This window comes from Drosophila yakuba, chromosome X (genome assembly GCF_016746365.2).
Source record: "Drosophila yakuba strain Tai18E2 chromosome X, Prin_Dyak_Tai18E2_2.1, whole genome shotgun sequence".
NCBI lineage: Eukaryota > Metazoa > Arthropoda > Insecta > Diptera > Drosophilidae > Drosophila > Drosophila yakuba.
In genome coordinates this window covers 5,196,975-5,215,908 of record NC_052526.2, presented here as the reverse complement: position 1 = coordinate 5,215,908, position 18,934 = coordinate 5,196,975, and the positions used below count along the sequence as shown (strand labels likewise).

General features: G+C 37.7%; 1 protein-coding gene across 1 annotated transcript; it reads left to right on the top strand.

The window, feature by feature from the left end:
* The first annotated feature begins 90 nt into the window (after positions 1-90).
* On the top strand, positions 91-14,689 carry LOC6524323 (myc protein). The gene is made up of 3 exons (XM_002100145.4): positions 91-635; positions 1,878-3,140; positions 11,270-14,689. Exons 2-3 carry the CDS (start codon positions 1,937-1,939, stop codon positions 12,205-12,207), a joined length of 2,142 nt encoding a protein of 713 aa, XP_002100181.1. The 5' UTR covers positions 91-635; positions 1,878-1,936; the 3' UTR covers positions 12,208-14,689.
* The last annotated feature ends 4,245 nt before the right edge of the window (positions 14,690-18,934 follow it).

Sequence of the window (18,934 nt, the reverse complement as noted above, 5' to 3'; positions counted from 1 at the left end):
AGAGCGGCAGAGAGAATGAGAGAGAGAAAGCGAACGCGGCCGTCTAGATATATTTAAGGAACAGTCTATAGTTTAAAAGTCACAATTTGGTGCCGTCGCGCGTTCAGTTCACCGCGGGTTATTCTCTCTTCGCTTTGTGGATTGTATTTTTGGCTGTTTTCCGCCCGACAAAAAAAAACCAAACACTATATAGTTCGATAGTAAACCCTGGAGCAACTCGTTTCAAAATACACAACTACTACTCACTACAACTGTCACAGCCAAGTTATAAAAGTGCTTAATCCCAGAAATAAACCAAGAGCCGACTAAAAACCGCGCAAATACATCAAAAATCTTCTCCAAAGCAAAAACAAAAACTTGTGAAAAACTAGAAGTAAAAAAAAAAAAAATTAACAAAAAAACAGCCAGTGCAAAATAAACGGGAAGAATTTTTTTTTGTGTCCCTTTTTTTGGTGTTTTTCTTCCGTCTTTCCCCCTTCTTTGACGCAAAAACAAAAGTGCGCAACAACACTTACAGGCGGCGGGAACGGGATAGAAATAGATATAGCCAACACCTACTGGAAAGCAAAGGAAGCTAACCAAATTGGATTACAATCAATTAAATAGAGACGGATACGAAAACTATGTTCAGCGAGGTAAGTGGAAAGATATATATGTGAACGTATTATTTACCGGAATACTTCGACTTTAAAAATCGCGTCGATTCAAGGAACTTTGAATCTTCAGTGCAAGAGACAGCTAAACTTTTAACGGTGCACACACATCACGATAAATTAGTGATCACACACACACACACACATTAATACGAAGTAACGGAATTTAGGAACTTTAGAAAAAATGTTAAGAATCAAAGACACATAACAAGGAATGAAAAAGGAAAGAAAAAATAGAGGGACAATAGATAATATATATCTAGAAGTGTCCGAATTTTACAAAGTTCTATAATTCTATAAAGTTCTGTGTCGTTTTTAGACTTGTGAAAATTAAATCTTTTTGCTGGCAATTATTAGGCACCTTTTAAACGAGTTGGTAATTTTCAAAAATTCCAGTAGTAGGATTCGAATGTAAAGATGCTACGAAAATATCCAAACTTACTAAAAATGAATTTAGTTATGATCAGAGCTTAAAACACAATAGAAATAAATTATGATTTTGTTACTTAAATAATTAAAAATAAAATTGAAAATTATTTGATTAATTAAATATTTACAGACGAAATGAACTAACAGCTGTACAGATTCTGTCTTCTATAAAAAATGATTTCTTAATATGGGAATTTGTGAATGTGAAATTAAATCCGTTTTTCATTCGATTCTGCAGGTGTTGTACTGTTAGTTTTTGTTCGTGCTTTTCACTAAAATTGCAACGGATTCTAACGAAAAAGGAAAAAGAACAGTAAATTAGTAAAGTCAAAAGCTTGCAGATGTGCGTTTATCAATAAATGGTCCGTTTTTTTTCAGTATCTGGAATGGGTATTTGATTTTTCGTTTCCCATTTTGCGCTTGTTTATTTTATTATTATTTTTAAGCTATTGTCAAGGGCGCGGAGATTGGCGATTTTGGGGGCAAATGGTTAACAGCGTATAAATGAAGCTATAGGTTTTGATAACATTTGCTGAACCCTCGACGTCGTCTGACGTCATTATAAGTGAAACCTGACACAGTAGAACGTGACTTTTACGTACAATAATATATTACTAGCGATTAGTTAAATTCACTTTACATTTGGAGTATCATTACGGAGAAGAAATTTGTGTGTGGTCGATGCAGGTTCAAACTGAGATTATCCGAAAAAAATGTGTATTTAAATTGCATTAAAACTTGAATGTTTTACATGGACCTCTTGTCTACAACTATTTCCTTACCTATACTTTTCAGACAGCGGACATATAACTCAGGAACTAAGATATAAAGAAACTCAGACAAAACTTAACGCAATGGCTCTTCATCCCTACTCTCTAATGGAGGACCAATTTTTTTCAAATATATCAATATTCGATATGGATAATGATCTGTACGATATGGACAAACTCCTGTCGTCGTCTACCATCCAGAGTGATCTGGAGAAGATCGGGGACATGGATGGTGCATTTCAGGACTACGACTTTGAGGAGGATATGAAGCCAGAGATCCGGAACATCGACTGCATGTGGCCGGCAATGGCCAGTTGTTTGACCAGCGGAAATGCCAATGCAATGGAAACCGGAAACAACAGTGCAGCCTCGTCGTACAGCGAAACTAGTGCCGTATCCCTGGCCCTGGTTTCCGGCTGTACGAATCTCTACAGCGCGTATCAACGATCGCAGACGACAGATAACACTAGCACCCAGTCAAATCAACAGCAGGTCGCCGGTAGTCCCGATAGCATGCCGGTGATCATCAAGAAGGAGCTCGCGGATCTGGACTACATGATGGTCAGCCAGAAGCGCCAGCGTTTGAGTAGCGGCGACAAGAAGTCACAGATCCAGGATGAGGTCCATTTGATACCACCCGGCGGAAGTCTGCTCCGCAAGCGGAACAACAACCAGACACTGGACACCCGCAAAGCGGGCGAGGTGAGCGGCGATAGCATCAAATACCTGAGACCCGACACACCACACAGTCTCACCGACGAGGTGGCCGCCCCAGAGTTCAGACATACCGTCGACTTGCGTGCCTGCGTGATGGGCAGCAACAACATCTCGCTGACCAGCGACGATAGCGATGTCAACTACATTAAGCAAATCAGCAGGGATCTTCAAAATGCCGGCAAGGATCCGTTGCCCGTGCGCTACATACCGCCGATCAACGATGTCCTCGATGTGCTCACCCAGCATTCCAATTCGACGGGTGGCCAGCAGCAGATGAATCAACAGCAAATGGACGAGCAACAGCAGGCCATCGATATAGCCACTGGTTGCAGCACAGTGGACTCTCCTCCGGCTACCGGCTCCGATAGTGACTCTGATGACGGCGAATCCATCAACTTTGGACTGCGGCACCACCGCAACAGCAAGAGCAGCAGCACCACCAACGCCACCACCAACCATAACAACAGCAGCAACGGCATGATGCACATCACCGATCACAGCTACACACGCTGCAAGGATATGGTGGACGATGGGCCCAATCATCTGGAGACCCCGGATTCCTCCGATTCCGGTGAGTCCATAATTTCAATATTTTTATTACTAATATTGCAAGTGCTACGAGTGGTTAGAGTCCAAATGTCTTACAACAGTATGGTCATGGTCTTTGGTTGCATGGCAAAGCTGTAAGCTGAACATCCTTAGATCCCTGGGGATACATTGAACACGGTCTACTACGCCTCAGTCTAAACGCCCACATACTAATACTGGCATACTAATTACAGAAATAGAATAGCTCGTGGGGCGACCGATTAGTTTACAACAGCAGGCCCCTTCCTCCCCCGCACCTCCGCACACTCCTGTGGGTGTTGCACATTCAACTAGTGTTCGCACTTCCGTTTCGTGTGGGTGCCAGAGAGTAACGCCCAAACGCACAAGTACGCTGTACAGTATAGTATAGGCAGCCGGAAAATCGATTGGCGGAAAACGCCTACGTCAACAGCAAACGTAGTAAACTTGTTACGTTGCACACCGAAAAAAAAAAACGAATGAAGAAAAACCCGCCCACGCGACGCCAGCGTCTGTCTGCGGTGGTTTTCCATTTCCCATTAATATTTGTGATTTTCGCTGCGATGTGCTATGTGCTATGTGCTATGTGCTCTGAGCTCTCTGGACTTTCCTTTATGATTTTTCCCACTTGCCACCCACAATGGGGAAAATGTTGGCGCGTGGCTTTCATGGCTCATTGTGTTCATTTGCTCCATGGCGTCATCCTCTCTCTTCCGAAAAACTTATCACCCGGGGATGATGATGATGTTCTTGCGCAGAACTACGCCCAGAATAAAAAGAACTCATATATATATATATATATATATATATATATATATATATATATGTACTAGAATTTCTCTCGTTTGGGCCAACACCCCAATTTACTTGGCTCTTCCTTTCCGGGCTGTTGTTGTGCGAATTTCAAGGATGTCTGGTCACTGGCCACGTGGCAGACAGCCCCAAAATTTATCTGCCTCCTTGGCGGCATTTTCTATTACACTCGTGTATACAGCTAAATATACACCTAAAATACGGGGTATTTGCGACTAAAAAACAAGAATAAATCTTACCCATCAGAAATGATTTATTATGCCATTAATATTAAAGGAAAAAATATTATACTCATCAATTATTTAAAATAAAATTAAATTGCAATATACATTTCTTATATCTGCATAATATCTGCATTCATATTCTGCAATCTATTTAGTTTTATAGGATATATTTATAGTCGTCCTACTTGCCTTATTTGCCGGCGAGTTCAATGTCTGGCTCTCTCTCTCTTTTTGGCGCGCAAATCGTTATCCATTGAGCAACCCTCGCAAGCTTACGTCACGTCAATCATCTTGATTTTTACTACGTCTTACGCTACAACTACAACCGCGCTTGCAACTACGTGTGCATTTTCTACTGCAATGAGTAATACTACGCTATGGGGTGGCCGGCTTTTGGCGCTTTTTCTCTCTCGTCTGCTTGCTCTGCGTTTCTCTCTTGCAATTTGCCGAGTGCAGTTAAACCAAGAATATGCAGCAACAACACGGTTTTTGCACGTTTGTTTTGGTTTTTATGCTTTGCTTTTGGGGTGTTGTCTGCTTTTGCGTTTCGCGTGCCTTTGTTGTGTTTTGTGCTTTTGCTCCTTGTTGCCAAGCGCTCCACATATTCATTCAATTTCTACCTTTGCAAAAAACGAACGGAACGAAAGCAAACTAGAAATAAAAAAAGTCATAAAAATATAAATATGTAAAAAAAACTTATCATAAATTAAGGCGAAACCGCCCACGCTTGTGTTCGTCAGTATATATGTATATGTATTTGAAATAATACTTAGTATGAAAAAGACATACATTTTTGTAGAAATGCTAATATTTTATGATCGTTTTTTAAAATTACTGGACATAATCGAAACCGCACTAGTAACCAAGAAGCATTACGTTGACGCAAATTAAGGGAAAATCACCTTATCATCCAACTTAGTTTGGTGACGAAATCACATCACAATTTTCCACTGCTAATTTGGCAAACTAAAAGCTTGACACAAGTGGCTAGAGATTAGTTTTTTCTATTCATTTTGCGTACGCGTTTCTTGTTGGAAGCAGATATAGAAATAGCAGAAGAAACGGAAAAAGAAATCAGGTGCGTGCCGCAGATTAGCAAATGTAGCCCTCTTGCTTGCACGCGCAACTCGTGAGGCCGGCGAGAGGGAGATGGCGCTCTTTGAACACACGCACTTGTATCAATATCAATTCTTTTCTTTTCTTCTTTTCCTTTATTGAGGAGGGGGGCTGCTTTCTTTATTGCTATGCTGCAGTTTTCTAATTAGTATAAAAGCTCAGTAGAGCAAGCGAGACGGGTCGCGTCACGTGCGAGCGAGAGGGGCGGTTGGCAACAACGCACAAAATTCGGCAAATAGATAAGGTTCATAGTGGAGTGAGCGAGACACCAGATGCCACATGCCTATGTTGGCGCCTCTATAAAAGTGCGTACACACGCACACACACTCACATGCATGGATGTATTTATGTGTGTACGTGTATATGTGTGTATTTACCTTTTGGCAGTGCGTGCTGGTTTTTGGCATTTCGCACCTTGCGACTGTGTGTGCGTTTGGAAAAATGTTAATGAACTGAACCAAGGTCAGCCATTCGCCGAAAAAAAGTGCGTAGAAATCGAAAAGTGGTGTGGGGGTGCGGCAAAAAAAAAAACTTATGACCAAGTCTCAAGTTGGCTAAAACAATATTTCCATTTCTGGCTGTTTCTGGTTCTGGCTCTTCGCTTCTCACTTTCGATCTCAGCAGCTCTTCATCATTGTATGCGTTTGGAAGAAAACAACAACAATCGAGAGTCAAGAGACTGTAGACCTAACTTATATGAAAATGTATTACGCCCAAGAAAAGAAGAAGCAGTATGAAAAACTAAATATTAGATAGAAATGTAATATAGGTCGAAAAACAAGAATATAAACAGTGGTAGATTGTAAATAAGACACCCTTTTTGTAAGGGTCCCCAAAAAGGCACTGCTGACAATGGTCCGTATGTTTTTTTTTTCCGGCTGGAGCTATAGGTTTTTTTTTTTTTTTTTTTTTTTGTGGCAGTTTTTCTTTTTTGTACACATTTCGGCGGTTTCCTCGACTGTTGCTAGGCGTCTCTCTTTTCCCGTCCTTATCTCGCCACAGCGCAATCTCTTTCTGATGTACGAACTGCGTCGTGGTTGTTGGCTTGTTGTTGCTTTATTCGCACACGTGTAGCAATAAATTGTTATGCTCAAGGTCGCAAGAGCGGCGACGTCGGCGTTAAAAAAGCAAAAAAAAAAACCCAAAAGCCCATAAAGAGCAAAGCTTATTCGCCCTCTCTCGCTCTCACGCACTTGGCACAGCTTTATTTATTTATCTTTTTTTTTTTTCTTAACAAACGAGCCTCCCTTTTGGCGGCGTTCATGAGAGATTTCCTGCATATACATTTAAGTGTGGTACATACGTATATATGTATGTACAACGAAGATGTATCCAGAATGTTGCCAAAAGCTCCATGGCGAAATGTTGCCAGACGCATTTTTATAATTTATGTGCCAGTCACATTATTACATTAGGGATGGGATGTCTTCCAACCAACCCAACCTTTTCTAATATCCATATAGTCTGGCCTCTGATCGTCGTGTTCGATGTGTCGCATTGCGCCGTCGTGCAACATTAGTCATTATTTTCGTGGAGAGGGGGGGCTTGATGTGTGCAGAGGTTTCCATCGGAAAAGGCTTAACTTGATGACTCACATCCTGCTTTTCCTCCGATGATGAAATTCCCACTGACTACGTCACAAAAAAGGAAAAGCCGAGAAAATCAAATGGGCGGAGGCAAAATAAAAAAATCATATTAAATGAGGAAAAAGTGCAAGAAATGCGCGTGGGAAAATTTTACAGTGCAGCGGAAGCACTGTTTTTTCGAAATTGTTTATAACACAGCGGTGGCTAATTTTTTATGATTTATATTTTAAAGCATTTCTATAGCCCAGACTTGAAAGTTCTTTTGTTACTAAATGTACATTTTGGATTAACTCTATATAAAAACGAAGGTATTCCATTTTTTTTGATTAGCTCATTTTGAAAGGACTACTGTTTGAATTGCCCCTGTGCTTACGGGTGTGTGACCTATTTCACTAGCCCCTGGTGTGGCAAGTTGCGGTTGAGCGACATGTTGCCAGCAGATGTTGCATTTGCGGCTGCAATTTCTGTTGCAGTTACCGCTGCGGATGCAATTTCTGCTGCTGCTGCTGCGTCGCTGCTCCGTCTCTTAACCTTTGCCAAAAGTGCAACATGTGTTGCTGTAGCAGTTGCAATTTATTTGATTTTCATGCGAAATGCCAACGCAAGAATATAGGGTGGTGAGGCGTGGGAAAACTGAAAAGATCCATATGTATATATGTTTGTCTATGTTTACATTCTCGATTCTTCACGGCTTCCACGAAATCGTTAAACGTGTGCGCGCTTGTAAACAAATACACAAAAATACAAATACAGTATGCAAGGCGTGAACAAGTACAAATTACTCACTGATGATCTAAACGGTCAAATTCTTCTTTCCCTCAATGAACTTTCTTCTAAATATTAACGTACACACATATAACGTAACCACGTACACGTACACATCCATACGTGTGTATTCACGCCCATCATTTGCAGTTTTCATTTGCGCCAGTCGCTGCCGAGATGTGTCATTAAAGTCGCAGACGTGGAGCTCAGAAAACAGCAATAACGTTTGTTATTAAACAAATTCACAAGGGCGGCGGGAAATATGGGGATTGTGGGGAGTTGAGTTGTCGTCTCCAAGTCAACTTTGTCGAATTGTACGACTTGCGGCACAGTGGTTGCTCTGAATCAAAGGAACAATAAAAGAATCTACAAAACATTTTAAACTAATCCTCCTAAACATAAATTACTCGAATATAATTTGGTTTTAATGCGCCTCACATCGATGGCTGCTGACGACTAATTCCGAGTGAATTATTTATTCTCCAAGTGGTCCCAATTTATCCCACTGTATTTTATTTGCCGAGTTATCGTTGCCTTTTTCGTTGTAGCTCTTTTATTTTAATAGGCTTTTTAAAACATTCTTGTCTGTATTACATCATTTGCCATTTCCATTTTCATTTCAATTTCATTTGCCTGACAACTCAACTCAAAAGACATGGGGTATTTAAACCCGTTCGCGTATATCCACAATGATGTTCCTGAAGCATCTCATCTGCTGCATTTCTGCTGCATGTTGTTGTTGCCTTTTCGGGTTTTTTTTTGTTTTGCATTGATGATGCACTTGTCCGCATTTTTCGTATTTTTTATAATTCCCTCTTTTAAGGCCTACCCTTTGGGCTGTCTGTCCGCATCATCTCACCGTACCCCCGTTCCTATGCTAATTTTATAGGGCAAAAGGCGTCTCTGCATATCACACACGTCCCCACACATGCATATATACATACATGGGCTTATATACGTGTACTACGTATACCCATCGTACGTAGAAAGCAGGGGCAGGAAAAACCCAACCCACCGCCTCCCCCTTTTTCGTGCACAAAAGTTGCGCAACATGTGGCGGCTTGTGTGCATTTTATTTGCAATTGTAATCAACGGCAGCTTCCTCTTTGGAATTCAATACCCTAACTGAAGGGTTTACTCGACCTGTTCGAAGAGGTGATGTGATGGACTTTAAAATCAACAAATCGTGACGTATGCAGTTAAACTGAAACTCCTCACAGCTTCCATATCTCAAGTCGACTGCAATCTTTGGTAAGGGGTATCCAATCGTCGTGTTCAAAACCTTTGCACGCTCCTCTACTCTCGGCTTTTGCTTTATTATTACGATTTGATCTTGGCTTCGTTCGCTTAGCAACAAAAGTTGCTGCTGCCGTCGCGAATAAAAAAGTAAAATAAAAAAATAAAAGTAGCTTTGTTTGGTCTGTCTGCTTCTTCTTCTTCTACTCTGTTTCTTGTATTTTAATGCAGCAAACGAGTTTGTCGGGTTTTTTATTCGAATTTGCTGAGAGAGTGGAGAGATATAGTATAGTATAGTATATGATGGTAGAGGTAGAAGCAGCATTCGATTTGTGCGAGTGAATAACCGTTAGTAAAACTATGGCAAAAGCTCGCGGCACAACCCCAGTTTTTATTTTTATTATTACAACCGAGAGTATCGCTCAATTGAATGCACTTTTGTCGGGCAGCAGACGCAGATGCAGATGCAATTTGATGATAGTAAACAAGTGAGGGAGCTTGCACTTTTGTTGTTTTCATTTCATTTTATTTTGTTTCGTTTCTTTTTTTTTATCATTCATTCATTGTCTATCGAAAACAGCGTGTGGTGGTGGACTGGGTCGCAATCCGCAGTCTGGAAATTCCCCTTTCGATATTGAAATAATGCTGTTCGCTGGAAATCTCGTTTGACAGTTGTTACTTTGCATATTTATTGATTTTAAGCCCAAGTCGAGAGTTGGTTTTTTTGGGCGTAATGGCGGCGTTTACTAGAATTTTAGCCTCACAAAATTCCTGGAACACTGGCTTATATTTATTTATTTTATATTAAAATTTCTATAATTTTTATGTGGGTATTAGGTATGTTATACCCATAATACGCACTCCGGATTTCCCCATTTGAGCGCCCATTCCTATGGCATTCCGCAGTTTGCTGTCCTCTGCGCTTTATTTTTATTTTTTTCTTTACTACGTAAAATTGCCGTCGAAGAGGCTGCATTCCAAGATGTTGTCGAGGGGAGAAGACTTGGTGGTCTGTTGGTTGTCTAGCCAAAGTAAAACGATGACGTTGGCAAAAAAAAAAATATATATAAAAAAAAAATACGAAACCAGTGCTCGCTTGTGGCTGTGGTGGCTCCTTCGTTTCTTCTCGTTTTATCTGTTGATTCTCCTGAAAGAATCTGACTCATGCCCACTCAGGCATTTCTTCTGCAGGTTTCGATTTCGTTGCGGTTACCAGTCGGGTTTTATTCAATGTTTGTTTTTTCCAGTTTCCCATGCACTTGATCTTGCAACTTGTTGCTCTTGTCAGCAGTGTCTACCACCAACTTCTGCCCCTTCTTCTGCGTCTCTCGTTTCCATTTACCTTGTTGCTAAGCGCAGAATTGGTCTTTTCCCTGCACATTTCTTCTGGTTTGCTTGCACAGTTGCTTGTTTTGCTAAACAGAAAATGTTTAAACAGTTGACTTGAACTGAACTCTAAGCGTATAAATATCGATGTCTTTGTGGAAATTTGATTAATTTGAAGGCCAAATTTTTAGTCGGTATAAAACACAATATTGCATAAAACACAATCAAAAAAAGAAGTAATAGTAAAAAGAAGAACTAGATGTTACAAGACTGTGGGCTATTATTCTCATGCAATTCTTATTCCTTTCGAAAGCCAAAGCCCCTCAAATGTTTTTCCTTTGGCGAAAGTTTAATGACCCTTGCCTAGAATTATGACTTAGGCGTAGGAAAAACAAACAAAAAATAAATAAAGGGAATGGGAATGGAATGGAAGGAAAGCAAAGGAAGAAAACAGCTAAAGCGGATTAGTGTGTCAACGTTTGGGGTATAGTTTTCCTTCTCTTCCATACTTATAGTCGTTATATTTCGTATCTGGAGTATCAGACTTCAGGAAGCAATAGATTTGCACGGATTTCAACTTCAAGTGGCGTCGCGACAGACAGACGACGCCCTTTCGTGTTGACGTCATTGGTCTGTCTCCGCCTTTTTGTTTTGCCTTCTTTTCTCTCTTTTTTTTTTGTTATGCTTTGCTATGCTTTTTCCCCATTCCATACCAATTCTTTCTCCCCCACATCTCGCACAGTTCCGCCTGAGAACAGATAAAGCTGGAGGCTTGTAGGGATAGCCCCATATATTGGATGGGGAGTGGGGGCACAACCCAGAGCAGCTTTTGCTGTACTTCACTCTTCCGTTTCGCTAATTTACCGCTTCCGCTGCGACCATTAAACCAAGAAGATGAAGTAGAAAGACGCCGAGGCTGCAGCACAGTGCGTTGCATAATTATTGTGGCACACATTAACAATAAACTATATGTTTAGGATATCGATCATCATCGATATCACGAAATCAAGACCCCATTGCTAATCAGAAATACCAATTTTTTTTTTTTTTTTTCTATCGCTGTGCAGATGAGGAAATCGATGTGGTATCGTATACGGACAAGAAGCTGCCCACGAATCCCTCGTGCCACGTGATGGGCGCCCTACAGTCCCAGATGGCGCACAAGATCTCGATTGATCACATGAAACAAAAGCCGCGCTACAACAACTTCAATCTGCCGTACACGCCGGCCAGTAGCAGTCCGGTGAAGTCGGTGGCCAACTCACGCTATCCGTCTCCCTCGAGCACACCGTACCAGAACAGCTCAGCCGCCTCGCCGTCCTACTCGCCGCTATCCGTGGACTCATCAAATGTCAGCTCGAGCAGCTCCAGTTCCAGTTCACAGTCAAGCTTCACCACCTCCAATTCCAACAAGGGACGCAAGCGATCCTGCCTGAAGGCCCCTGGATGTTTGTTGATCTCTCCCGGCGTTTATCTGCCGGGAGGCAATAACAAAGTGACGCATAGCTCCATGATGAGCAAGAAGAGTCGCGGCAAGAAGGTGGTGGGCTCCTCGGCCTCATCGTCTGGCAACACATCTCCGATTTCGTCTGCCCAGGATGTGGACCCAATGGATCGTAATTGGCAGCGACGCAGCGGTGGAATGGCCGCCAGCAGCGCGAGCTCCAGCAGCAATGTCCTCAGGAAGGACTTTGTTTTGGGTCTGGACGAGGCGGATACGATCGAGAAGCGCAATCAGCACAATGATATGGAGCGCCAGCGCCGCATTGGCCTGAAGAACCTCTTCGAGGCTCTAAAGAAACAGATTCCCACGATCAGGGACAAGGAGCGGGCTCCCAAGGTCAATATCCTGCGGGAGGCGGCAAAGCTATGCACCCAGCTGACCCAGGAGGAGCACGAGCTCAGTCTGCAGCGCCAGGTCTTGGCCATGCAGCTCAAGCAACAGCAGGAGATCCTGGCCCGTTACAGGCTGGAAATGACCGAGTCGCACTCGGTTAGTGGATAGTGTTGTCTCATAGCATCAGCTTAAAGCGGCGGCGTAGAGCTAGGACACCCATACCCCATTGTATATACAGGATCTGTATACCCTCCTATTTTTGCGATATACTTTTGATTTAGCTTCGATTCTTTCTTGACATTAAGCCTTAAATATGATTTTTTTTTGTGGAGAACTTCAATATCAGTTAGTAGGTTATGTTTAACGATTTGCTTGCATTTTATATATATATTTTTTTTTTGTTTACCATACAAGGGGTTATAGTGTACAAGTGATTTAACAAATTTGATTTCTTCAATGTGATATATGATTTTCTTTCCGCGCGATTTGATTTGGTAGGGAAGTCAACGAAAACTGTTATGAAATCAAGTTGAGTTTTTTTTTTTTTCGCTGCATATATTACAATATACACGTATGATTAGATTTAACTAGCAATTAGCGGTCTGTATATAACATATGATATATATTATCTTAGTTATTTTTTTGAATTAGTTACTTAACCATGAAGTAAACAAAAAGGAAAACATTTAAAAAACACAAAAAATAAGGACAAAGAACCAAACATTGAAATGTGAAAGGAAAAGTTAGAATGAGAGACCGAGCGGAGAGACACAAACAAACTGAAGGGAAACACAAAAACGGAAACGGAAAACAGACAAAAGTTACAACGAAAGAGCCACAAAGAGGAGATAGATAGAGCACACAAAGTCGGAAGCGAGAACTATGAGATACATATATATATATATATATGTATCTATATATATAGAAATTAGTATAGCTTAAAGTAGAACTTTTGGCTTCGTACCCCAAAAGCAAAATGCGAAATGAGCCGGCTTCAAATAGTTCCAAACTTCTTGACGAAGCAACACGGAACACTTTATTTCGACCTTGGTTCGCTAGTTTACCTAGAAATAACCTATTAACCAATGGACACGTTTTTTTTGGGTCCTATATTTATAGAGACGCATCCTTGGAGCAGAAAAGAAACCCAAATGTATCTGCATGCATACACACCTCAATGCTTTTGCTTAGAACCCCAGATATCCCCTGCTATAACCCATATATATATATTTATATATGTATATGGATTAGAAATATATATATATATATATATACATCTGTTGGACGACGCGGAGATGAAAGAGAAACGCTTTTTATATACACCCCTAAACAAAAAACTTGAACTCTACTGCCTATATTGAGAAAATACATTTTATTTGCTATGAAGATTTAAATATGAATAATATAGTTATATACACGTGTGTATATATAGGAACCTTTTTACAATCATATTATCATTTTTTTTTGCTACACTTAGGTATATATATATATATATTTTTTTTTAACTGATAACTATGCATATGAAATGCACGAAACTTAACGAAAACAAAACGGAATTAAGGAAACTTTAAACTATATAATAGTACTAAGCCTAAACGTTAACCTCTCGAGATATATAGATAGATAGGAAGAGAGAGAGAAAGGAAGAGAGATAGAGAGGACGAAAGAGTGGAGAAATTGGCTGCAAAGTTTGTGATTGGAGTTAGAGAGACCCAGAGAGATATATACACCCGCGACCCAAGACCCAAGAAAACTCAAACTTTTGTGAGCTGTTTAACTGTCGATTTTTTGCTAATAAGTTATAGCCTTCCGGCAATATGTTATATATGATTAACGATTCTACCAATTGTTTACACGCATCTAAGTATCAACTAAATAACTACTACTAAACTAAAGGACATGAAGCATAAGGCAAATGCAAATGCAATTGCAAATTCAAATGCAAATGCAAATGCAAATGCGAATGCAAATGAAGTTAAAAGAGCATGCGAAATATGTAGGAAAACACGAACGGGATTCTAAAGAAATGTCAACTGTTATTTAGGTTTAGACACAAACACCCATGATATATATGGATATTCGATTAATATATATGATGACCAGAATTAAAATGAGATCGGAGGAGGTTATATACATATGTAACGCGAAAATTTCTATAGTGTAGGGCGACGTTTCAAGAAATTTTTGTATGTGAGTTCTAGGCTATACCTACAATACCTATACCCAGATATATATATATATATTTCTTATATTTTTGTTTACTACTAGCTTAACGTTCAAACACATGAAATATTTTTTACCTTATACTTTTCTTTAATTACGCCGCCGCAAAAACTTTGAAAAACTACCTACTTAACTTTTTGGAATATATAAACTACTATAAAACAATTGTTAAATGGAAAAAACAAAAAAAAAAAACGATATATTACTACGTGGACAAACAATTAAAGAGTATATTTTTTGTATTGTTTCGACCAAAAAATGTGTACACACTGTAAATAGCAATCTCGTTAAATAATAGTTACACACGCCTACAAAATAGCGAACCCAAAACCCAAGAAATTGAATTATTTTTATAGAAAACACAAAAAACCCGGAGAGAAAACACAAAGCAATAGACTTAAGCGAATTGTACAACGCGAAACGAAAACAAAACTTCAATAAACCAACAAAAACACACACACTTTTATATATAGATATACAAAACACACACACGAATGCACCTATTTTCCTATAGTACATACAACCACAAATAGATTGACGAAAAAACATGTTTTCTTTCAATAATTTCAACAAACAAAAACCGTACAAATTTACGATACAATAAACTAAAAACAAATGACAAGAAACAAAAATACGAAAAGCAAACCTTTTCTTTGTTTAGTCCTTTAATTAATTTATTAACGAAACAACCAATTCAAGTGAAAGGGCATTTTTAAACATAATTTTTCATTGTAAAAAAAATTATATACACTAAAACTATGACCAAAACCAAAATCCTCGCAAACAAAACAAAAAAATATTAAACTTTTTTCTTTGAAAATATATTTATAACAAAAACAAAGCAAAAGTTTTTAAGTTAAATATATTTTTATGATTATGAAATTTTTTATATTATACACACACAAACTACTATTTGAATTAGTTGTTAAACAATTTCTATTATTAAAGAAAAACGCATTGTTTGAAGACAAATAACAAAAAAAATCGTGTAAAAAAATCGGAAAAACTCATGAAATGAAAGCAAAAAAACTGTTAACACTGTACGGGAAATATGAAACTATAGACGATCATGCTTGAATTATTACATGTATATTTAAACAACTTTTTTTTTTTGCATACGTTTATTACTATCTATTTGAAATCCCTATTTTTGATTTGATGACAAAGAAGATATGAAAAATTCTGTTTACTTTGGTTATTGCTTATTAGATATGTGTAAAAATCGCAAAATAATATTGATATATCGGGCGAATCAAGCTAAACAACTATATAAATATATTATCTAATAAATTTTAACTCGTTATGTAGTTACCTATTAATGAAAAACAAATTGAAAGCAAAAAAAATGAGAAAAGTAAACACAATAAATTACATTTTATGTACCTTCTACATATATAAACTAAATATATTACACAGAACACACACTTATATATATACACACACTACTATATATAGAAACCGTTTAAATATTTTTTTTCAAAATTTATGATAATGGAATTATATACATATAATTATACATTATACAATAAAAATATTTCACCAAGAAATTACTTTTGATTTTGTTATTATTTCTCCTTGATTCTTCTTTTTGTTTTGGTTTATATGAAGCAAATTGAAGCTTCCCAGATCTTCCAATTGGTTAAAGGATTTCCCATCACAGACATTTGTTTTTTCCATTTTCGTTTTTGTAAATTTGCAATTTTGTTGCACTTTTCCAGAAGACTTGTTTTGTTGGTTTTTTTTCAGCGACTTTCAAATACCAAGTATTCCAAGTTGTTTATTTGTTTTTTAGCATATTATGATTTTGGAAACTGATTTTCAAACCCTTTCCTTTCCATTTGGTACTATCTACACTTTTCACTTTCATTTTCCTACAGCGAGTATCAAATTCGCAGTGAATCATTCAATGTGATTCACTTTTGTGGGTGGTGGGAAAATTGCTTTTGTCGCCGTTTCTAATCTAGCAGCAGTTCAACGTATTTTTTCTCGTTGCCTGCGGTGTTGCTTCCCCGCCCCTTGCGCCCACCAGACAAATTAAGTTAATTCAATAAGAGGTGTTGTTCACTGTTGTTGTTGTCGTTGTAGTTGTTTTACCGGCAAATTTTTTTAATGAAATCAAAGCGACAACAAAGCACAGCAAAGAAGAAGCAGAGAAGCCGGTTGGGATACAGTCACCGCCATGACAATAACAACGATCACGATAGCCATAAAATATCATTTTATTTGTATGTACGTGTTTTTTCTTTCATTTTTGCTGGTTTATTATTTTACTACAATCATTCAGTTTCGGTTTCGTTGGTTTATTTTTTATTTTTAATTTTTACTCAGTAAGTGATTGAGTTGCAAAAGAAAAGCAAAGCAAAGGATGAAAGGGAACTTTCTGACGTGAACTAAACGAAGTAGTCTATGCTCTTATTTTAATTTTTATTATTTAAAAAGAAATTATTCATTTTGCACAGCCACACAGCCACAAAATGTATTGTATTCATTTATTGTATCGTCTTTTATTGTTTTATTGTTCCATAAAAAGCGCTTTGATTTTTCCTATACATTTGAAGTTGATTATTCTTACGGGAGAAAGTTGACGAAAATGTTAAGCTAAATAGATAATTTAAATAGTTTGTAGTTCAATATGACAGTGGGGATACCCACCGAAATGGAAAGGGTAGACAGATAAGTAGCCGGCAAATTCGCACACACACGAAGAGGGCGACGGGCCAAGCAAAACAGAGACAACAAAATTGCCATGCACAATTGTTTAACTGCTAAAAAAAAAATCATAAAAAAACAACAACCAAATAGCAGGCAGCAATTTTTTCTTTATTTTTTACACTCTGACCGCGGTCGATCGCTTTATTGGGTGAAGGTCACGCCGGCTGCGCTGCGACTGCGTCTGCCTTTTGTTTTTTTTTTTTTTGGTTGCTGCCACTTCTGTTTATCTTTATTTATTTTGTTCTCTATATTCACCAAATTAAAGATAACATTTTTCATCTGCCTTAAGTAAATTTGAATGAAACTGAACATAAATTGCAGTAACTATTTAATAGAAAATTCGTTTTTTATTTGATTGGTTTTTTTTTTACATTTTATTGAAACCAATAAACGTTGTTACATTTTGTGTTAAAAACGTTATTTTAATTTAGTTAAATAATGTTATAAAAAAGGTAGATAAATGTGGGAGTACATTTAAAATATCTGTTTTGTGTTAAGAGGAAAAATATATTTTTTATAGTAAATTAAAAACAGAGTCATGTTTCTCTTACTTGTGTAGAAACATAATATTAGGGCCATTACGATGATTAAAGGGTTTGGTTGTACAGTTTAAAGCATTATTTATGTCACGATCAAAGAGTCTAAAATCATATTTAATATTTAGGGTTTGAACACCAAACTTTAATGTACCAAATTTGCATTTTACTACAAAAATACACGTGTAAATATTAATATTACTATTGTAATCTTATTTTTATAAATGATTTGCTGTTTTTATATATTTTTCGCAATTGCGATGCGTGTAAAGTTATTTACTGTTTATTTGGTTAGATTATTTTCTAAATTTATTTGCTGGATTTCAAGGTCGTTTCACACTCACACATATGCACACGCACCTAGAAAGACTCACACACACTCACAAAGAAAGGTCATACAGAATCAAAAGTACAAAATAGTCATAGAAAAATGGGTGTAAATAATGACAGAAAGAAATTAAGAATGATTTAAAAAAATATATTTGATTCAAGAGGCACATTAAATCCTTAAATCCCAGAAGATAATAAAAACACAGAAATCTGCTTACATAGACAGCTTTAAACATAAAACCAAAAACACACAGGCTTCAATAGTTTAACTAAAAAAGAAAGCAAACAAAAACAGGTTTTGTACATTTTGTATTTTTTTGAAAATATTTAATAAATGTGTTTTACATGCATATTAATACATATACATATATAATAAAATGAAAGAATAACTATATAATAATAAACTACCAATTATTTGAAATCAAATATATTCTATATTATATATTATATACCATGTACTTATACATTATTCAATTTTATATTTATTTAGAAAGCAACCACAACAAATTATTTATATTATCTAAATAGAACATTAACAAATTTGTAAGAAAGCGAGGCGTATACGTAATGAAACAAGAAAAAAGACGAAAGAAAGAGCTTAAGAAACAGAACACTTTTGTAAGTAAATATTGAATAGAAATTGCAAATGTGGAGGGTCTTGAATAAAGAAACGCGCAGCCACACACAAAAAAGCTGAGTTTTCAATTTTATGTTATTTAACTATATTAATGGAAAACCATTTTTCCCTCACAAAGGTCCTGAAAGTTCATATTCCTTGCAAGCACTTATCGTATTTATCCACTATCTGGTTCTCCAGGCAGATTTCATTCTTTGTCGGACAGATGCATTCGAAGGCGTCTTTCAGGGGCCAGCTGTAGCTTTTTTCCCTTATATATATTTTTTTGGTTTTTTTCGTATATACATACCTCCCTTGTCTGGGGGTTCGAATGTCACATAACTGGTCTGGACGGACGAGGATATAACAGCGAACCATCTCGTTAAACTTTCAACGCACTGCCCTCCTTGTGCGTGCTTTTTCCTTTTTAATTATGTATAGATTTCGGTGGCTTGCAGCTTGTGCGAGTTTCTCAAAA